The 24,097-nt window shown below is 33.7% G+C and overlaps 1 protein-coding gene across 1 annotated transcript in view; it reads left to right on the top strand.

The window, feature by feature from the left end:
- The window catches only part of LOC145268268 (uncharacterized), a 42,677-nt gene that overhangs the window by 4,282 nt on the left and 14,298 nt on the right, over positions 1–24,097 (top strand). The window contains exons 2-5 of the mRNA XM_080123630.1: positions 19,091–19,269; positions 20,831–21,086; positions 21,853–21,921; positions 22,029–22,742. Of these exons, the coding sequence (XP_079979756.1) occupies positions 19,091–19,269; positions 20,831–21,086; positions 21,853–21,921; positions 22,029–22,742 (1,218 nt within the window). The remainder of the gene's footprint in view (positions 1–19,090; positions 19,270–20,830; positions 21,087–21,852; positions 21,922–22,028; positions 22,743–24,097) is intronic.

Genomic DNA, 24,097 nt, shown 5'->3' with positions numbered 1-24,097 from the left:
ACCTGTAAAGTTTGAAGTTTAAAACCTTTTTTTTAAACCACGTTATTTGTTTTTTGTTTTTGTTTTGTTTTTTTTAATGGAACCTTGGTCCTTGCTCCTTTAATTGAAAAAAAAATTAGGGCTTGAATTACATTTTTCGAGGAGTTATAAGCTTGGAAAGACAGGGGGTCGAATAATTAACGCCTCCCATTATGAAATGTCTAATAATAATTAATTTAGACACCGAAAAGTAAATAATTATTTACTCACAAATTGAAGAGAAAAGGTCAATACATAATATATTCAAATTTAAAACAAAAAAAAATATACTGTCTTTTAGAAATTTACCTGTAAAGTCCGAAGTTTAAAACCTTTTTAAAAAAAAACACGTTTTTTTTTTTTTTTTTTTTTTTTTTTTTAATGAAACCTTGGTCCTTGCTCCTTTAATTGAAAAAAAAATTAGGGCTTGAATTGCATTTTTCGAGGAGTTATAAGCTTGGAAAGATGGGGTGGAATTATTCACTATTTTCACGAAATTTCTGACACACGTTTGTATTACTATACACATAGATTCGAAAAAGTTGTCAAAAAACATATAACAAATAAATGTTATCAAAGACAAGGTAAGTTAGTTTTCTACTTGATACTTTTTTAGTGTTTTTATTTAATGTCACATGTTTATTCAGCTCGAAAATCATACAGTGTTTACCGATGGATTAGAAAATTTTAAATGGCGCTCGATTCTCTCTTTGACACGGCAAGTTTGGGAAACTGAGTTAAAAATAAAAAATACTATACAAAATAGTGTTAGAAACTCACTCTATATGTTACCGTGACATAGTTGACATATATTCGGTGGGTTTCTAACAGTATTTTGTGTAGTGTCTTATTTTTAACACATTTTCACAAACTTACTGTATTAAAGATAGAATCAAGCACCATTTTAAATTTTCCAATACATCGGTAAACTGTATATTTTTCAAGCTGAATAAACATGTTACATTAAATAAAAACACTAAAAAAAAGTATCCAGTTAGATAGAAAAGTAACTTATTTTGCCTTTGATAACATTTATTTGTTAGATATTTATTTTTTGACAACTTTTTCGAATCTGTGTATAATAATAATACAAACCCTATGTTTTTTCAGTACTCGAGTAACAATGGAATTTATACTTTATATTTAACTAACCTGAGTGTCCGACGTTGCCCAGTTGTTTGTAGGAGTTCGTTGAACAAAAAAAAAAAAAAGGTTGTAGTAAGCAGGCAGGCTCGAACCCGTGACGCGAAGGCGGAAAAGAAAGTGAAGGTGTGTGTAAGGGTGTTGGTTGAGCAAAACAAACAAAAAAAAAAAAGTGATAGTAAGCAGGCTCGAACCAGTACTGCAAAGGAGGAAAAGAAAGTGAAAAGTTGCAGCAATCGCCAAACCGGAAAGGCTAGACAATCAAAAAGAGGCGATGACTTTCGAAAATATTGGTGAATAAAGTGACCCCTCCCTGTAGAAAAGTGCCCAGTTGTGGGTGAAGGAATTAATGTTTTGGGTCAATTTTTTTATATTTGTCGGCCGAAGGGTAAAGCTTCAAAATGATACCGATCTTGTGAAAATCTGTCCTCTCTGTCAAAAGTTTTCGCGAGACATACAAACATACATTTAAACAGATAGGTGAAATTTATATTATAGACTAGCCCGGGTGTTTGGAGGTGTGAGTTAGGCAAAAAGAAAAAAAGTGGTAGTAGACAGGCAGGCTTGAACTCGTAACACGAAGGACGAAAAAAACATGACATCTTTGCTGTTGCGACCATCAATAAATTGGAAGTGACATAGGTTTAAATTAAGGCTAGTCAATCGAAAAGTGGGGATAACTTTTGAAAATATCAGCGAAAAAACTGGCCAGGAAGGTGAAGGAATTAATGTTTTATCCAATTTTTCAATATTTCTCGTCCAAAGGGTCAAGCTTTAAAACAATACCGATCTCATGCAAATCCATTGCCTCTGCCAAAAGTTTTAGGCAGATGTACATACATACATACATTTAAACAGACAGGTGAGATTTATATTATAGATTTTCATTTTAAAAAAAGTTATTCCAGCAAATTTTAATTATAAAATTTTACCTTGCAAAAAGTTTTTCTGTAACTTTTAATTATGATGGTTTGGTACAGAGGAGAAACTATTGACGACAGCTTTCTGTTGTGAATCCGTAGGTACCGCCAATGTATGCGACAGTTTTAACCCCCTCCGTATGTGTAACACATTATAACTATAATTTAATTTAATATTATCATCCTAAGTTTTTTTACCATTTAAAAGAAGCTTAATATAAACCATTTTTTTTTTTTTAATTTTTACAGCATACAAAAATAATGAAAATGCGAGACTAAAATCATGTTTCCATTATCGACGCTTTCAAACAACCATCCTATGTAGTGATATTTTTGAAGCCGTAAACATACCAATGTTTTAAAAATCTAGCAAAAATCAAATAATACTCATATTTTCCTGAAATTTTCTATATTTATTCATTATTAAATAAACTTACATAATAAAAGTATGTTTGGTTAAATATTAGTGAATTTTTTTTTTTTTTTTTTTTTTGAAGTGTTCTGACCTATATTTCATGTTACGAAAACTAAACAAAATAAATGTAGGTCTATGAAAATTTCAACATTTTTTATAACTGTAAAGATCAAATAATTAAAAAGTTATATATATATATATATAAATCCAGTTATTTATTTCACTTACCTTAAAGTTCTAAATAAAATTGGACATAAAATCAATATTATTATGTTAAAAAATAAACACTTTTTCGTGCTAATTTTTTTTTCTCAGGAATATAATTATTTGAATTACAACAAAAAAACAATTCTAAAAAAAAATTTTTTAAAAAGCTTTAAATGATATTAAATTCCAATATTTCGCAGTCCTGGATATAACCTTAAACTATATCTAATGGTGAGGTCCCAGCTTGCGAGCTTTGGGGAGTGTGGAGCCACCCTTTGATTGCCATTGCTCCCAGGTCCATTCTGACCTGGACTGGTAGTACTTGTTAGGGTCCCAACTATGGGTTAAATAGAAACCGACTTAAAAATAAATATATACTATTAAAAAAATTTTCTTCAAAATCACTGGATTCGGCATTAAATAACCTGAAAAGGTTTGATATGCTGTAAAACAAAAACAACCAACCAACTAATATTTTGTGATATGAAGTTTAAACAAAGATTTTTTTATAACACGTTTCCAATATTAAAAAAATATATTCATATAAAAGAATATGACTCTTGATATAATAAAAATCCAAAATCCACGTAATAAAGATTTGTTTTGATTTGATTATTTGAATTAATAAAGGGTGAGCTTTATTTTTTTGCGTCTTTTTTCAAAAAAGTATGAAGGCCTTTAAACAATATTATCTTTATATAGATAAGTGTCAACAGAAGACGTTAAAATTAATTTTAACTCTTGTCTGTGTAGTTTGTTCAAAAAATCTATTTGTTTTACGATAGCAAAAAAACAAACCATTATAGCGCCAATGCCCATCCATAGAAATTGACACAGAAAATAGTAAACACACAAAATGATGTTGCTGCTATTGCGTAAAAAGCTGATGTTTTACACAAAGCCATGGAGGTGCCTATGAATCCAGAAAAGTGGTGTCTAGGTAATTCTAGTTGTTTAAACTGTGCCCGTTCATGGGATGTGATGCTGTTTAGTACTAGTGTTCTGATTATTAATTGGAAATATCGAAGCTTTTTTAGCCTAATTTCCAATTAAAAGAAAAGATTCTTTTATTAATTTATTTATTTTTAACTTTATTTTCCATTGCTGATATGAATGACAAAATGATAAATATTGTTTTTAAAATAAAACTAAAGTGTATAAATCATAACATCAAAATATAATGTAAATGTATTTTATTTGTGTAAAATAAAAAATCAATAATAAATGTAACTTTGTATTGAATTTATGGTCCTAATGGACAATCTCATAAATTCAGAATGGCTTAGAAATATCATTATTTTATTTTAAATTTATATACAAAACTGATCCCCCACTCTAAATTCTACAATTTTTCTGACAAGTTTCTTTCTTTTGGTTATTTACATACAATTTCCTTTAAAAATGTAGAATCTTATTGGCGGATTATTTAGTTGAAGATGTTATTAATTATGTGTAATTTTTTTAATTGTCTACTTCATAAGGGCAGAGTTAGGCACAATGTCAGTTTTTAATGGGACACTGTATTAGAATAAAAATTAAAAATGCCTCTGTCTAGAAGGATTTCTCCTTCATTGGCCAAGAATAGAAAAATAAAGTGTAGTATCAGTACAAATATTACACTTAGAATTGTTTATTTGTAAATTTAACTTTTAGCTATATGCGGAATATCTCCACCAATATCCAAGTGAGATAATTACTTTTTTTAATTTCACATTTAAATACAAACATTGATTTCTCTCCCAAAAGTTTGAATTATCTTCCATTACTTTTTCATAATTATGTCGATATTGGTGGCGATATTCCACATACAGCTAAAAGTTGAATTTATTTTATAAAAACAAGATTATTTGATGATGTTCAGTAATTTTTAGTGAACAGCATTTATTTTCCCTCACAAGTAAGTACATAAAATATATAAAAGCGAAAATGTATGTATGTATGTACGCTTTTCCTCGATGTTCACAAAAGGCTTCTTTCAGAGAAGCGCTCACTCGCTTCACAACTTCTTAAAACTTTTTATATCATCTATAAATTGTAATATCTCACATTTAACCACGGAGCTCGCCTGTCTATTTAATTTTATTGACTTTCAAACGTTAATTATTCCATATTTCGGCACGCGTCACATTCGGTTTTCGGTATAAACAAAAAGCGAAACTCGACTCTAATCACTGGCCGAAAGCCAGTGGTCTCTAGAGAGCTAAGTAATGTTTGGTCAATGTCGACTTCGTCATATCAGACAGTAGCTTTCATTTCGAGACGAGACGCTCCCCCTAATAAACAGGGAGCAAGTTTTTAAAAATAAACAAACCGATTTATTGACCTCATTAAAAACTGTCTCGCACAAAATGCTAACTGCTGAATACCTATCGCCGTCATGTCAATCAAAAACGCGCACCTGTTTTTTTTTTCACACTTTACTATTTTCCAACTGCGCGTCAAGGCTTCGTTTATTTTTTCACGGGCACCTGTTTTGTTTTTTTTCTTCACATTTCGGGGTTTTTTCACACACAAACACCTGGGCAACGCCGGGTACCCCTCGCTAGTATTTAATAAAGGAAATATAAAACTCAAAATTGTAAATATAAATAACCATTAGCAAAAGCTGCCATCTTTGGTTTTACTGCATCTAATAAATAATAATTGTAAAATATTACAAAAAGCCTAATCACATACAGACTTTTAGAGTTATTTAAATAGATATAAAAAAAATTTTAATTGGAAACAGTATATTACACTATAATACTATTGGATACAAATATTTCTATTCTTCATTGAGAATTTCACTAAAACCCGCAGCCAGATATAAAAATAAACAGTATGTTATAATAGAATTGTTTATTACAGTTTTTCCTTTAAAGTGAATGTTTGGTGGTACAATGAGTTTGTTATAATGTGTCTGTGCGTTGTCTTGCTGCTTACATGATTTGTGGAGCTTTAGGTGTTAATTTTTGTTGTAACTTTTTTAAAAACTGATTCACAGATTTCACTTTTGAGAGGTCAAAGTTGATCAAGCTGCAAAATCGATGTAATAATTATTTTTAATATCTTCTTTGGTAGTTCATTACTTCTGAAACAAAATATTTATCATAAAATTTATCTATACTTTATTTATCTAATGAACAAAATCTCATGACCTCTTCATCACTTCTAATTCTCTAGAAGCAAAGCAAGAACTTGTATTGTACATTTTTTAAATGCAACATTCTGAATTTTAGTCAGCTGTTATACTATCTAGATCAGTGTTTTTGTTTTGTTTATTTATTTATTTACTAGCGGGGGTGGGGTGGGGGTACCCTGCGTTGGCCGGGTGTTTGGAGGTATGTGTGGTTTTAGGTAAATCAAAACACCCGGGTGTTTGTGTCGGGAGGTTAGGGATAGGGTTTGAATTTATTTAAGTATTAAAACTTGGCAGGTGCCCGTACTTAATGAGGTCAACTTTGACTGCTGGGCAGTATTTTATTTACTGCGGGGCAGGATTTCTTTTCTTTTTTTTTTTTGTTTCCCCAAGATGTTGTGGGGAAAACCAGCCCCCCATAAAAAGGGGATTGTCCAAATTGAATAGCAATTGTCTGATATAAGGAGAAACTCTACATTGATCAAAGCTGATTGCTTTTGGACGTTTCCGAAAAATGCCACCAGAATTAGTTTTGCTTTTATGATACGAAAAAGCTTAATGCACATGTGGCGATCGAAAAATGTTGAATATTTATCTTTTCAACGTCGAGCAAATTAAATAGACAGGCGACCCTCGTTAACTCGTAGATATTATGATTTGGACATGATATAAAAAGTTTTAAGAAGTGAGTCGATCGATCGCTTCTCAGAAAAAAGCCTTCCTCGGACATACATAAAAAGCGAACATACATACATACACACATTTTCGCTTTTATATTTATAGATTTTTATTTATTTATTTTATTTATTTATTTATTTTTTATTTATTTTTTTATTTTATTTTTATTTTTTTTTTCAACCTTTTTGCTGGAGCGGAACCCTATAGAAACATTCCCCAGGCTCATGGAACCCCTATGCAAGAATTTAGTTGTCTCATGCAAAAAAAAAAAAAAAACAGCATTTAAAATATGAAATGAAAATACTCGTGTTCAAAGTATTGTACACATTTGTTGTCCATGAAATGAAAACAAAATTGTACATATTTGAATAGAATACATTTATTCTTATTTATTCTGATCAAAACCTCAATGGGAAACTTGAGATTGGTGTTTGTTGCACAACTCTAAGATTGGGTTGTGTTTTTGGCAGACACCCACAAAGTTCATCTTCTACATACAGCAATTGTGCTCATTTCTTGTGCCTTCTGGTTGTCAGAGCTGAAAATCCAAATTCACACAAATAAGAGGTTGAAAATTGCACAAGAGCCTGTACGCTTTCTGAGTAATTGCAGGATATTTCTTTTTAACCAACAACTAAAATACATTCCGGTTAAGCTCGGAATGCTTCAACTTTAATGTCCTGTCATTTAGAATACTGACAAGTTCTTTTGTTAATGTGAACTGTTCTTCTGATGGCTCAAATTCTAGAAATGGGTTTCTAATCCAGTCATACTGGTCAATAGCTATGGATGGAAAATATTTGTCAATATGTGTTAATAAAGTATCCAAATGGTTAAAAATCAGTGGCCTAATTTCTTAAACATCTCTTTTAAAAATACTTTAAAACATTTCCAAATTTTACTGCACTTATGCATTTCTTTCATATTGTTAATTTCTTCTGAAAAGCATTTATTTTATCAGTAGAAGATAGTATATTTTCATTCCTGCCCTGCATGCTATTGTTCAAAAGGTTTAGGTCATGAAATATATCAGCAAGATATACTAACTTTGAACACCAATGGCCATTACTCAAATATTCTATAAAGTCTTTCAGATTTTCTTGCAAACAAATGATCAATAACTCTTCTCTTAATTCATAAAAGCCAGATAATACCTTCCCTCTTTGAGAACCATCATATTTCTGTGTACTGGATTGAAGTAGATGTAGTTAACCATTTTCACTACCATAGCCAATACAGATTTTAGTTCAGATTCAAAAGTTTTAGCAACAAGTACTTCTCTATGAATGAAACAATGAGTATGGATAATATTTGGATTTTGTTTTTGTTCGATTGGGACAAAGATTTGAAGAAATCCTGTCATTATAGGGCACCATCTGTACAAATACCAGCAGTCTTTCCAGTCTAATACAACTCTAAATTTGAATTCAAAATATCAAATACATCTTTTCCTTTTGTTGTCACTGGCAATTCTTTGCAACGCAGGAAGTCTTTTATAATATGTTCATGATTAATAAGACAAATAAATACAAGAAGTTATGTTTTACCAGTAATGTTTGTACTCTCATCAACTTGAAGTGCAAATAAATTATGTTTCAGTATTTCTTACTTAAGATTCGATTCGATGTCTTCTGACATATCTTGAATGTGCCTACTTATTGTTTTGTCAGAAAGTGGAATTTATTTACCTCTAATACAGCCTCTTCTCCAAATATTTTCCTTACTATTTCTTGGTATGCAGGTAAAATTACATGGTATGATTTCATTTTTCTTATAACTGTCTCCACCACAGTATAACTTGCTTCTTCTGTGTCATTCAACTTGAACGTTTTTGCAAACATAGAAACTTGCCTTTTATTTAATGTTAATTCTCATTGAAAATGTTGTTCATTTTTGCTCAACAAATCTTAATGTTTAGTTGCTAAATATCATTTTAGTTTGGCTGGTGCCATTGTTAGCCAGTTTCTCCCCACAAATAATACACAAAGGTGAAGAATACTCTGGGTTTTCCATCGAAATAAATCTTATGGCTATGTTGTTGTCACAAATATTGATAAACTTTTAGTTGTAGGTTAATTCCATTATTTCTTGATAATTTCAACGAGGCTGTATCGCTGGTAGTAGCCACAGCTTCAACAGACTGCTTCAGATCCTGTGTCTCTTCGTCCACATCTGTCTTGCGTTTGTTCACAAATCTATCCATGTTCGTAAATCTGAAAGCAAAATTTTACATGTACAGTTAATGCCAAAAGAATTGCACTAAATTAAGTGATGAAAAAAAATGAACGGAAAGGGAAAGGAGGATACCTCTTCTCAAGACACATATGGAATGCACATCAAAATAAGATGAACGCGGAGTGAGAATTTTGGAAAATTTTATTGGAGATAAAATGTAATACTATCTAAAATCAGAAAGGTCAAGAAAATAAGACAGAAAAAAAATGTTAAACAACAATAAAACAAAAGATTCAATGAAGTGGGAATTCTTTTTCTTTTTTTTTTTTTTTTAAACTAATTGAGTTGAGCATAAAGTATTCTGTATATGTAGCACAGAAATAAATGAAATGTTCGTTGTATCAGTCAGACTATATAGATTAGTGTTTTGGAACCTTATCATCGTTGGAGATATCATTTTTGGGTCTTGGCTCATTTCTCTTTTTCTTTTCTCTACTGCAACTCATGTGTATCTCGTATCTTTTCTTTCAGTTTTTTTCGGGTGCACGTGTTTCATTTGTATGTATCTCGTCATTAGTAGTCTTTCACTAGTGAAAGCAGCGGTTTTTCACATCCAATGCCACTGTCAACTTCTCCCAGTAGGAACGATTAACAGAAGACTCTCTTCCCGATTGGCCCTTTTGCATATGTTCGGAACCGGGGAAGAAGAGGAGGACTTTATCAGGGCAAGGAGACGATGTTCATTTTATTTAGGATTTCAGTTTCTTTTCATGCTGGTCCTCTTTCCTTCTCCCTCTCTCAGTATCACATTACCCTTTCTTTCTCTCCCATATACAAACTTCCTCATTGACAACAAGCACTAGACAAAATCAAAAATAAAACCAGTGATAACTACAAAAGATACTCAGCTTTTTAACTATTCAATTGAGACTTTAACCCTATTATATGCTTACATAACAAAAGTAAGCTTATATTTCAAATTTTTTTGTAAAAGAACATTTTTTCTTATATTTAGTGTGACGAGCATGCACAAAAGTGCAAAACAAGTATGAGTTGTGTATGCCTGTGTTGGGGAGCGAACCTGGGATCATTAGATTACAAAGAAAAACGTTTTACCGCGACAATTGGGTTCACCCGTCGGCTATAAAAAGTAAAGCCGAAACAAAGATTGCAAGTTGTTTCTTTTTTTTTGGTCGATCGACGGTTGAAAAGAACTTGCTTGTGAAGAGTGCGACGTTTGCGAGAAGACAGATGTCAAAAGAACTGATTCGTTTAAAGAATTTCTGGCGTGCATATCGCTTAACACAAATTACTAGGCTTTCTCATCCCTCGTGCTGCGACAAGCTATTTCGGCTATTATGGCTTTCGATCCAAAACTTATACCTATATTTGATGGCAGTGAATCTGGACAGTCAATAGTGGAGTGGTTGGAGAAAGCTGAACTAACATGTCAGCTAAGTGGCATAAAGCGCATTGAATGTGTAATTCCAATGCGTTTGTTAGGTGGCGTCTATGCAGTGTACCAGCAATCAAGTGAGGAAAAGTGGGCCGATTTTGGGTGTATAAAGAAAACCCTGTACACAGCATTTGCTTTGGATCCGTTTGCTGCATGGAAGCAGTTCGCAACTCGTCATCTCCAACCGGGTGAAATAGTCAACATCTTTTTGGCGGAGCTGCGCAGGCTAGCAGTCCTGTTTGGCGGCGTATCGGATCAATGCCTGCAATGTGCATTTATTGCTGGTTTGTCGGAACATGCAGAAAACTTGTTACAGGCATCATCCCAGAGGGATAACTTGGATCTATCTCATGTGCTGGCACACTCTCGTGCTATTTTAATGACTAACCTGACAGTTCCAGAGCAAGCTGCATTAGCTGCACGAACGACACCAGTTAACCACAAGGAGACAGATACTTCATGGAGGTGTTACAAGTGTAATGGACTGAATCATAGGGCAAGCAATTGCCTGATAGATAGTGCAACAGGAGGAGATTTCGGGGTCAGACCTCGAAACCCTATCATGTGTTATCAATGTCGGTGGCGAGGGCACATTGCTCGGTTTTGTCCGGGAAACGAGCAAGGAGGCGAGAAGTGAGCACCAATCTCATCCCCCAAACTGGTGTAAATGGCGCCTTGCCAATTGTCACGGTTCTCATCAATAGACTACCACGCACAGCTCTGGTGGATACTGGATGCAGACAGTCACTGGTCCACAAGGAATGGACAAGGAAAGTAACCCCAGTGCTCACAGCAGATGGAAGCACACTAAGCTGCTGTGGAGTAGGAATGGTGCAGGTTGACCTTGATGCAACACAGAGCATTAGCATAGAAGTCCTAGTTGTGGATGGATACTTACTGAGATTTGATTTATTGCTTAGACTGGATGCAATCAAGTGACTGGGAGGAGTAGCTGTGTCTAGCGCAGGAGAGGTGACCTTTCCACATTTTAGCAAGGTCAATTTTGCTGCTATCACTATTACCGAGCCTGACTTCTCTGCCAAATATGACCAAGATACTCAGAAGTGGGCTACATTGTGGAAGTGGGCTGAGACCAACCTCCACTTACATTGAGAAATAGACTTGCAGAGTATCCAGCACCAACACCGATTCGTGATGAATACGATCGGGAATTGCAGGTGTGGATTGATAATGGTTGGTTACTGCCATATCCTGAGGACGAACTTGGCCCTCCAAAAGGTTTAATCCCTCTCATGGCTGTTGTGCAGGTGAATAAACAGAAAGTGCGTCCCGTTATGGATTATCGAGAGCTAAATGAGTACGTGGATGTGCATTCTGCCAACGCGGATGTTTGCTTACAAAAATGAGGGAATGGCGACAAGAGACCAAACGTTGCAGTGCTGGACCTACGCCGAGCCTATTTGCAAGTACATGTTGACAAATCTCTGTGGCCATTTCCAACAGTAAAAAGTAAGGGACAGCCATATTGTCTTACCCGCCTTGGATTCGGGCTGAACGTTGCCCCTCTAATAATGTGGGCCATTATTAATACCGTCCTCAGTCAGGATTAGAATATAAATAAGGCTATGTCCTCATACATTGATGACATTTTTGTGAATGAAAGCATATGTTTGGCAACCCGTGTAAAGGAACATTTGGAGAAGTTTGGCCTTGAAAGCAAGACCCTAGAACAGTTGAGACTGGGATTACGTGTCCAAGAGGAGAACGGAAAATTGTTATGGCGGCGTGGCAGTGACCTTCCGACAGTACCTAATAGACTTACTCGCCGAATTATGTTTTCAGTGTGCGGGGAAGCTGACTGGTCATTTCCCAGTGTGTGGCTGGCTGCGTGTCGCCACAGCATTTGTGAAACGAAGGGCGAATATGATCACAACTGGATGGGATGACGAAGTGTGAGACCCTATTCTAGCACGGATGATCAAAGACATTTGTTTGAGAGTAGCCCAGGAAGATCCAGTAAAAGGTGACTGGTGCATCTGTGGAGAAGTCACAGTATGGATGGATGCCAGTTCTATTGCTATAGGCGAGGTTGTGGAAAGCAACGGTTCTGTGGCGGAGGACGCAAGCTGGCTCCGCGCAGTGAGAAAGACAAACACATAAATTTAGCTGAGCTTGATGCTGTGCTGCGAGACGTCAACCTTGCATTACAGTGGAAAGCAAAAACCATACATTTGTGAATTGACTCCCCCTGTGTCTATCGGTGGATAACTGACACCTTGTCTGGACAGACAAGAGTACGCACTACAGCAGCCTCGCAAATGTTAATCAGGCGTCGCCTCTCCACACTTCCAGATTTGGTCTCTGAATATGAACTAACAATCGACATGAGGCTCGTCAAGTCTCACGATAACAGAGCTGACCAACTTACTCAAGTACCACAGCGGTGGATAGATGAAATCCGTAAGGCAACAGAACCCAGAGAACTTGTGTGTGGTGTGGCCGCAGAACATGAACACGACTCTCAGATACAGACAATTCATCAGTCTGGTGGACATCCCGGTGTGAAAAAGGCATGGTACTTTCTAAAGTTGGTCAATCCAACAATAATTGAAACTCCAGTGCGATCTGTGGTTGGGGATTGTAAAAAATGGCAATCCATAGATCCAGCTCCAGTGCATTGGAAGCCAAGTAGGCTTAATGTCATGGACACTTGGAGTAGGGTTGCTATGGATATAACCCATTTCGGTACTCAGGTGTACTTGAATTTGATAGATTGTGGTCCCAGCCGTTTTGCCATTTGGAGGCAGTTGTACCGACAGGATTCGGCTAGCGTCATTAAGGAGTTGCAGAGTATATTCTGCAAAAGGGGGCTGCCGACCGAATTGCTCACAGATAATGGTGCAGTGTTTTGTGGAAAGACAATTGCTAATTTTACACAAATGTGGGGCGTGCACATTCGATTTCGGTGTGCCTATGTACCCTCCAGAAACGGTATAATCAAGCGATTCCATCGCACTATAAAGCGCATTGTGGCAAGAACAGGGTGCATGATCTTGGAGGCAGTGTACTGGTACAACGTCACGCCTAAAGATGACAAGACAGCCATGACAACACCTGCGAATATGCTATACAATTATAGGATTCATATCAAAGGTATCGATGAAGTGAGGGTGCCCGAGACCACAGTGGCTAATCCGTACAAGGAAGGGGATGCGGTATGGATGAAGAATCCGGGGGTAAGATGCACAACACAGTTTTGTACAGGAACAGTGACAAAAATAAATATTCAACACTCAATATCAGTTGATGGAACACCACGCCACATAAAAGATGTGTGCCCAGCATGCCGACATGACATTATAATCAATGATGAACTCAATTCATCAGATGACGAAGACCCACTGCTGTATGAACGGCCAGATAACGGAAGCTCTTCAGACGATGATGAGGATCCAGAGCAGGACGAATTTAATGATCTGGAAAACGAAGGCACCACTGAGGAAGTTCCTGAATCTGTACCATTAAGGCGAAGTACCCGGACAAAACGGCCTGCCCAGCATTGTCATATGTGTGATCTCGAGATCCGGGAGCAGTGTGACTAGCATGCGCAAAAGCGCACAAAAAGTATGAGTTGTGCGTGCCTGCGTCGGGGAGCGAACCTGGGACCGTTAGATTACAAAGAAAAACGTTTGTGAGCAATACCCGCATTACCACGACAATTGGATTCGGCCGACGGCTATAAAAAGTCAAGCCGAAACAAAGATTGCGAGTTGTTTCTTTTTTTTGGTCGGTCGACGGTTGAAAAGAACTTGCTGGTAAAGAGTGCGATGTTTGCGAGAAGACAGAAGTCGAAAGAACTGATTCGTTCAACTTTGAAAAGAATTCCTGGCGTGTATATCGCTTAACACAAATTTCTCAGCTTTCTCCTCCTTTGTGCTGCGACATTTAGTATGATTGTTTTGGTATTGACTGTATAATAAGAATATATTAAAAATCAAACCTATGAGTGGCAAAACAAATTAATTTTTCAAATGTAGCGAGTTTAATTATATAAAATTTAGTACATTTAAACAATTTTTTTTAATATGCATATAATTTTTTTTAATATGCTTATATATATATATATATATATATATATATATATATATATATATATATATATATATATATAGCGAAAATGTGTGTGTGTGTGCACATTTTGTGTATGTCCAGCAAAGGCTTGGGGGGGGGGGGGGGGCTCGGTCGGGTCACTACTTAAAACTTTTTATATACTGTCTAAATCATAACATCTACGAGTTACGAACAGGGGTCGCATCTATCTTTAATTTGCCCGACTTTGACGTGCTATTTTTGAGATTTTTTTTTTTGATGGTCGCATCTTCGTTTCACTTTTCCGTATAAAAAAGCGAAACTGTGATAACGAATTTGTGTTTTCAGCGCCTAGACGTCCAGTCCAGAAAGTAAATAAGGTTTGATCAATGCTGGGGGAAAAAAAAAAGAAAACGTCATATCAGACAATTGCTATTCATTTGGCAGGGGGAAACAAACAATTACTCAGAAACTGGCTTGCAGCACCAAACTCAAGTCGCTTGATGTTTGACCTTATTAAATTCTCGCACCTGTCAATTTCACTTTATGAACCTTAAATTAAAGCAGTTTTCACTTCCTCTCTCCTCATGGCCAAGCTAGTTAGCAGTCAGGGTTTTTCCACCTTTGTGTCAAGGCTTCGGGTTCGAGCCTACCTTTCTACAAAAACTTTTTTTTTCTTTTACACCTCCAAACACCTGGCCAACGTTTTTTTTTTTTTTTTTTAAACAGGGTTGTTTTGATCTAAAAAAAAAAAAAAAAAAAAAAAAAAAAAAAAAAAAAAAAAAAAAAACCCACACACACAACTCCAAATACCCGGGCAACGCCGGGCCCCCCCTCCCTCCCCGCTAGTATAATAATAAAATAAATTCTCAAAATTGAATTTAACATTCTGTTTATTTGTTACTTGTTCTAATTTAGAGATTGTGGGACTCCTGGACTGTACTGGCGGAACCCTGAGGTTCCCAAACACTAATCTATATATACAATTGTTATAGAATTTATATAAAGTACTAGATTACCTGTGACCCGTTGGGTCAGTATGTTATATTAGCTATGGAGTTAATGTATGAGCATGACACTTGTGACGTAAAGAAAATAATTTTTTGTGATATAACAGAAACATTTCTATGAAAGTATATTAAAATTAAAATAGAATATAGATAGATTTCTATGAGTCGTTCTGTTCGTACTTATGTTTGAAAAAAAAAACTTGCAGCCATTGAATTAAATGTGCACTGAACAGATACCATAATACTTAAAGTTAAATTCAAGTTTTGATATATCTTTTAATTTAAACGCAAAAAAAAAATAATTGGGACACTGAAAACATACACCGTAAAACAATACGTTTTATTGTCGCATTGATTATTTATTTGTAACGCAAATTAAAAAAAAGTTTTTGTGGTTATTTATTTATGTTGGTAGTGCAGAAGAAAATGTATGAATGTTTTTTAAGAAAAGTATTTACAAAAATGGAAAATAATTTTTTTTTAAAATGGGGAAGGCAGTGTTTAAATCACCATTGTAAAATGCTCTTATGGTTGTCAACAGGTTAAAGTAGATTTATTTGTAAGAAAATTGCGTTAAAATAATTTAAATGTAATATGGAAATGAACAATGTAAAAAAAAAATGCAGAAAGTATTAACAATTGTTTATTTGAATAATTTAAACGCGAAAAAAAAGCAATTGGGACACTGAAAACGTACACAGTAAAACAATACGTTTCATTGTCACATTGATTATTTGTTTATGTACGCATGCACAACTGGTAGTCATAAACCGGATATTGGGTTACAACACCCATTACAAGGTCATTTGAGTTTTATAATTATATAGATATAAGTTCACAAATGCATTAACCTGATGGCTCAAGTTAGCCATCTTGCTTATGTTCAGAAGCTCAATCTTTCAGGCAGAAAATCTAGTTAAAAGGCATTAGCTAGACAAGCCCCAAAGTTTGATGATACTTCACCTTTTAATAAGTTTCACAGAATATCTAAGGATTCTTAAAAGTGACTTAGACAGCTTCCTAGAAATTAAAAAAAAAATAACTGGATAAAAGTTAAGGCTTCCATTTTATCCAAAAGACAAGGTTGACCAGTGAATCTTTTGGAAACCTTAATTAAATGTTGTACTTTTACATTTTTATCTAAAAAAAAAAAAAATGAACAATCATAAATCAAACTGTTTCAAAGTTTCAAATAAAGATGATTATTATCAAATGGAGTTTTGGTTAGCTTTAGGGACAGTGGGCTTGCGTTAAGGTTAAAATATCTAGTGATTTTTAACACATGCTTTAGTTTTTCTAAATTTAAGACCCATGAATAAAGTATGCCTATCTCATTTAACAATAAGGGTATACCATATTTAAATAAACTTTACAGCGGATACAAGATGTTTAGCTTCTTTATTTAATGATATATCAATCTTTGTGGCTTATTTAATTCTAAAATATTTTTAGAAGAAAAGTTGTAATACTATTTAGCCCCATAACGTGGAAGGAGGGATAAGCCATTTTTATTATGAATCAAAAACAAGAGACCTGTATGACAAGCATTTAAGTGGTTCTATGTTTTGTAACAGTTTAGTATATAGTGTATAAATTGTACTAGTTTTATTTTTAATTTAAAACTGGAACAATGTTACTGTATCTGAATACAAATTCAAAAATTAAATGAAATTTGAAACAAGAAAAATAGAAAGGTAGGAAATAGTTGCTTACTATGAAGAAAACATTTTATTTAATGATGACACTTAAAATATAAAATTACTTTTTTTTTTTTTTTGCCTTTTTTTACAAATAATTAAAATTAAAAGAATATGGCATTGCTGATTATTTTTACAATTAAAATCGAACAATGGTTCATAGTTCAAGCAATAATAAAAGCATATATGAAACAGTGTAGATTTAAATGTTACCAAAGATAGTTCTAGAAAAAATGATAATATAAAAAGAAAGCAACCTTTTATTGATGTAACCTCAATTTTGCTTTTACAAGTAAATATTTTTATTTCATCAAATATTTTTATAGAAAAAAGTCATTAGGTTGGTGCAAAAACAATATCGTTTTCTCACATATGTTACTTTTATATATGATTACTGAATTAATTCATTGATTTATATATCCATGTTATATATCATTTCGAAGCATGTTTTTTGGTCTATCTAATCACGTTATTCATTACTGTTCTCTATCTCTGAAATAAGAAAATTATGCAGATTTGAATTTTGTCCATGCTGTCAAAGCCTGCAAAAAATGGATTCATTGATTTGCAGGCTGTTTGACAGCATAAACAAAATTCAAATCCGCACAATTTTCTTATTTCAGTTCAAACTAGGGCGAAAAGCTGCTGAGACAGCTCATGATATCAATGATGCATTTGGTCTAGGAACTACTAACAGACGTATGGTACAAGAGTGGTTCAAGAAATTTTGCCATGGTGACGAGAGCCTTGAAGATGATGGTTGCGGCCAGCCGACTGCGGTCGATAACGAACATTTGAAAGCCTTAATTGAAGCCAATCCTCGCAAAACCACACGAGAATTGCTGTTAAACTCGAGATCAACCACTCAACAATCATTCGCCATTTAAAGCAAATAGGAAAGTCCAAAAAGTTGGATGAAGGGGTGCCGCATGAATTGAATGATAATAAAAAAAAAATTGTCATTTTGAGGTGTCTTTTATGCTCCTTCTGCACCAAAAAACAACCCATTTTTTGAGCGGATTGTGACGTGTAATGAGAAGTGGATCCTTTATGACAACCGGCAACGTTCAACACAGTGGTTGGATGCCAGAGAAGCTCCACAACACTTCCCAAAGCCGCAATTGCACCAAAAAAAGGTTATGGTGACTGGCTGGTGGTCTGCGGCCGATCTCATCCATCACAGCTTCTTGAATCTGGGCGTAACGATTACGGCAGAGAAGTACTGCTGACAAATCGACAAAATGCACCAGAAGCTCAAACGTATGTGTCCGAGATTGGTCAATATGAAGGAACAAATTCTCTTCCATGACCATGCTTGCCCGCATGTTGCTCAACTGACCCTACAGAAGTTGAATGAATTGGGCTATGAAACTCTGCCTTATCCACCATATTCACCGAACCTCTTGCCCACCGATTATCACTTTTTCAAGCATCTCGACAACTTCCTATACGAAAAATGCTTCAAAAGCTGAGATGATGCTGAATCGGCCTTCAATGACTTCATCACTTCCAGAACTGGATTTCTATGCTGAAGGGATAAATAAATTTGTTTCTCATTGGCAAAAATATGTCAATTCTAATGGTTCTTATTCTGATTAATAAAGTTTATTATGAAAAGAGTTATGATCTTTTGAAGTTGAACGTCAAAAAACAAGATTATTTTTGCCTCAACCTAATAAATAAAATTCACAGGACGATACAAAATATTTTAATTTCTGTACATCGTCCAATAATTACTGAAAAGTATTCAAGTGCAATAAACCTTCTTTTTTAAGTGATTTCCTCATTTGGCAATAATTCATGCAAAAATATTTTATATTTATAATTTACAACTATTATTACTAGTACATGGTCGGTTTCAAAATTGACCTGTTCTACCCTTATAGTTATTTATTTTCTTTCTTGACTGGGAGTAGAGAAAAGAGACAGGAAGAATAGTTGTTTACATTTTAAAATTTAGTGAAGTTGGTCTGGTTTCTATAAAATATTTTTAATTTCCAGAATGTAAGCTATTTAAGATTTTGTGTGGAAAAATTAATTTTTTTAAATAATTAATTATATAAAAAGTTTGGAACATTGTATAAAGTTTGAAAACATTTTTAAAATATAAAAAGAAAAATATTTTCAGAGACATTGTAGATTTGTGTTTATTACTTTTATTTTTATTTCATATCTTTATTATTTATGTATTTTTTATTTACAGACATTGCCGTTCCAAATAGACGAAGAAGAGTTTTTGACGAAAATATAACTCGCTTACAAGAGGTAACAAATGGTTCACCTCATGAACCACCTTACATGTCACTTGATGTGTTGGCTCAAGTAGCAACTGATAAATTAAGAGATGATCTTAAAGTAGAACCGAAAGTAACCCCAAAAAAGGTATGTCTTTATTTTATGGCAAAATTTGTATTTCAGGTTAAAAACATTTTTAAAATGAACTGAATCAATTCATTAGGATTGTACAAGTTATTAAGTTTGTCTGATTCAATTCGGGTGGGGTGGGGGCTAAATCAAAGACTTAAAGTGGTTTGGTTTTTAAAATCTGACTATTTTAGCAGAAGCACCTTGAAATCTGATTATCCAAAGCATTTTATCGTCCATGTGTATTGCTATTTCTATGCATTTATGTTATGCACTATATGTTTCTAACATTGAAAATATAGACATTCTAGAGAGGATAAACTATTTTATGTTTGTAGATTTGATTTTCATAATTTTGCTTTCATAGGGAGATGTTGCTGTCCTCCCACATACAGCACCTGGTGTTCTTAAATGGTCATCCACCTGGTACTGGCCAGGCTCAGCATCTTTTGACTTTGAAGATCTAATAAGAACCGATGTGTCAATGTAATCATTGTATAGTCTGTTAGAATTCATTGTAACATTCCACTTTTAATAAGGTGTGTTTTCTGAGCTAGAGTGAACACTAAATTTCTTTTATCTAATGTGTGTATCTTATATACACACATGGATGCATAAATGTGCTAACCTGCTGTGTGTGTGTTTGTTGTCTTATTTTAAAAGTGGAAGAAAATGATGGGTTTTCATATTCTGGTGGTGATGATTCAGCACCATTTTAATCTTCATATGTTTAACACACATGGACATACCTACAAAATCAGAAAATGGCACAGAAACATTTTTTTCATGCTTAGAATTGCTGAAGCATGATACTAACTCCCAACATCAATTGTTGGTTGCTTAGACACTGTTTAAACCCTAACCTCATCGTTCTCAAAAGTTGCAGCAGCTACACTTGATGTCTTCTCCCTCTCCATATAAATGTATATGTACAAGTAATAACTTGTATACTGTTCATTTCCCTGACAATTATCCATTATCCTATCTTCTACATGCACTTTTGATAAGTTGTAGTGCACCTGACCACTGTATGCAATAACTTCATTATTGTCATTCTAGGGGAGTGAAACGTCAATTAGTAGTTTTGTAAAAGAGATAAGCAACTTGGTAATTTGGTAATCTTTCGTGGTTCACTGCAATTGCTAAATCCATCTGATTCCATTTTAAAATGTTCTGTGCTATTGCTGTTCACCATCTGATCCACAAACTTACTCCAAAAATATATTGCAAAAATGTCACTTGTTTTATCTAGTTCTTGAGATGAAGGAGAATTTTTTTTTTTTAATCTTCATAGTTAGAAATGTCATTAATTATTAGAAATGTCATTAATTATTAGAAATGTCATTAATTATTAGAATGTTTCAATTAAATTATTTCTCCAGTAAAATAGTTATTTCTAAATTTTTAATGTTTTGTAATCTTTGTTTATATTAGTCTTCACATTCTTCTATATCATTCATCTCCAAGTTATAAAAACAAAATGAAGGTAATGCAAAATGAAATGTTTCTCAAAAATTACTAATTGAGCTTATATATAATTTTATTCATTCTTTTTCTCTTTTCTTTTCCCCCTTTTCAGGTATCTAAAAGAAGCATCCAGTGTCTTGACATATTGAACTTAGAACAAATTCAGTCTTTATCTAGTAAAGCCTTGCTTAATTTTTTCTCTGAAATGAGTTGCAATGAGATGACCAAGATTTTCACTTCTCAGTGTTACTTAATGCCAGAAAAATGTCAAGAAAAAGTTACCAGTTTTGGCCATGAAACCAAAGCAAAAATTAACATGCAGACACATTTAAACAGCCATATTGAACAGCTTACGCAAGAGGCAAATGGTAAGTAATCTTCCATCTATTAATATACTATTAGCTTATGTGTGTCACACTCTGATTGGTAAGGTAGATGTATTTGTAAATAGTGAAAGGGAGAGGGGCATACTTTTAAAATGTGCTCTGCATTCAAGTACAAGTCTTCTTTTTAAAGACAAAACTTTGTTGGTTTGGCCACACTGCATGCCACAACACATGAAAGTTCATCCATGAAGCAATAGCTCCAGAATCATTTCAAGATTGACAAAGATGTCTGGGAGGCCAGCTGAAAACATTGTTACACACCATCAAAGCTGAAATCAAACCTACCTCTGGTCTACAGTGTTCGCTGCTGATCCCAAGTCTGGCTGCCTATAAATATTTTGGCCTCTGTGATCCTTTGCACGCAGTCTGCATTCATCTAGGACACTATAGGAGGAGTCGGCTCAATCTATCCTGGGTAAATGCCACTAAAGTTAAGATAAATTAAGAATACAAGTGATTTTTTAATTTAAAATTAATAATCAACCTATTATAATGTTGGGATGATTTTTTTCAATTCCATACCATTGAAAAGGTAGGAGATACAAAATGAGGGGCAAGACAGACATTTTTTTTGTGGGAGGAGGGGGATAGGATAACATAATTTGAAAATAACATCTGTGTTTGAAAATATATTTTAATTGATCCATGAAATTCTTCACTAGTTCAGTTAGCTCATCAAATTTATATTTATTTTAATGCAATGTTGCATGTTATAAAAAATTAAATATTATCTCTTATTTCTATTTAGATCCAGATAGGCAATATCGATTCATTTTTACAGCTGAACCTATACATGTCCGCAACAGAAAATTATCCAGTAAGTTTTGGCTTTTTTTAACTACACCTATTTTTGAAATTTTAACTTGTTGATCATGAAATAATTTTATGGTTTTAATTTATTTTACTTTTTTTTTTCCCCTCAAGTTAAAGAAGCTGAAAGGACCAAGAAGAAGAAATCTTCACCTACAAATAACAGCACAATCAATGGAAACACCAGTCGCATAAAAAATAAATCTTTTACTGCTTTGAAATCAAACAAAGAAATTTCTCGAGAAAATAAGGCACCCCCACCAAAAGTGATTGAAACAGAAAAGGATACTCAGTTACCTAAAATATGTACGTCACGACAAAAGACTTCCACAATTATGAAATTAACTCCACCTAAAAAAAATGTGTCTACTTCTCGTTATAACAAAAAACAAACTCCAAAAGAAAGTCCAAATTGTAGAAAAAAAATTATAGCCAAAAGATCATCTTGTACAGAAAACAAAACCAATGAAGACACCAATGACAAAGAGAAAACAGAATTTTCTTCTGAGAAAATAAAAGATAATGATCCGTGTCAGCAAATCAAAGTTGATTTTCTAATTGAATTATTAAATAAGAATCAACCTTTTCACGACCATTCTTATACAACTATTCTTGGTAAGAAACCTTTGTTACAGGCAACAGAAACTTTTGATTCTGACGGAGAAGTAAATAATGATGAGCATAACGACATTCACACAGGTAAAAAAAATTGCCCGATATTAGAAATACCTGCTAAATGTGAAAATGGATACATGGTGGCATCCGAAGAAATACTTGGGATCAATGGTGTAGCAAAAGGTCTAGAATCGGATGATGAATACGAACCAAGTAAGTTATTCTTTCTTGGTAGGGCTACCTAGCATTGTCCATAAACAATATCAGTAATGAATGGATGAAAATTGTTTATATTTTTCCAGCTAAGTTTTCTTATGTTGATCATAACACCAGAAACTTTAGCTGGAAAAATATAAACAATTTTCATCTATTCATTAATGCAGCTGTTCAGGATAATTTATTTACAATTTACTATTTAAATATATTTTATGCGTATTGCATTAAAAATAGCATCAGAAACATACAAAATCAGGATTAAGACCTAAAGTATTTTATTATTTTGTTTATCATAAACTTGTGGGTGCTTCTGCAATATTGGAATTAAAACAAATGCACTTCATTTAAAAATCTGTTAGTACTTACATGTCATGTCAAAAATGATTTGGTAGAAAAATACAAGTAAGAATAACATTTGTTGAATTATACTTGTTTTAATATGGAAAAGTTTTTAAAATTCAGGGGTGGTAACTGCAAACTATCATTTTACTTATATCCCTTGGTTTTCTTGCTTTTTTTTCTAATTAAAATCCGACATTTCAAAATAGAAAATGTTGGACCCTAGTAGCTATGATTTTTTTTTTTTTAAATAAAACATATCTAGCACATCTTCTATTAGACCATTTTTCATAATTTTTAGAATTTATACTAATTTCAACATGTCCCGTAAGTGACATACAGGTACATAAAAGTATATTTTATCTGAAATGCATTTGTTTGAAATACCATTATACACTTTTGATGTTGCGACTTATTTTGTTTATTTTTAATGACATATTTTTTTCATTTGGAAAGACTTTTGCTCAAATTTGAAGATATCATTGTTTTAGCAAAACGTTGTTAAAAGATACTGGATTAGTATATACATTTTTAGAGGAGGGATATTCTAATTTTGGAGTTTTAATCATACACATACAAATACATTTTATTAATATGATATAAATCATTAATATTTTATATCTGTTTATAAACTAGCAGGGATACCAATGTTATCCGGGATTGAATGATGATCACACTCCATATTTTTATTGTCATGAAAATCAGTAAAATCGTCCATTTTTCAATCAAATCGATTGATTGCCTGCTCTAGTTAAGGACCCATCTCAGTGCACTGGGAGAAAGCTTCATATGCCTCCCCACAGTGATTTAGTCCACTATGCATAGTAGTTTACACTGCACTGTAGAGAACCTACTATTGATTTTATAAAGTTATTTTTATATATAATGGCTTGAATTAAAGTTTAAAATGCAAAATGGTTCATTTGTGCTCTAACTAGAAATATTCATTTCGAACACACCCCTGTCATATCAAAGAACCTACTGTTAAATTTATATGCTTGACCTTTCTGCTT

The sequence above is a fragment of the Euprymna scolopes genome, chromosome 43 (assembly GCF_053919585.1).
Source record: "Euprymna scolopes isolate OS-2025 chromosome 43, ASM5391958v1, whole genome shotgun sequence".
NCBI classification, from domain to species: Eukaryota; Metazoa; Mollusca; class Cephalopoda; order Sepiida; family Sepiolidae; genus Euprymna; species Euprymna scolopes.
The sequence above is the reverse complement of the archived record's forward strand: the minus strand, read 5'-3'. Positions and strand labels throughout refer to the sequence as shown.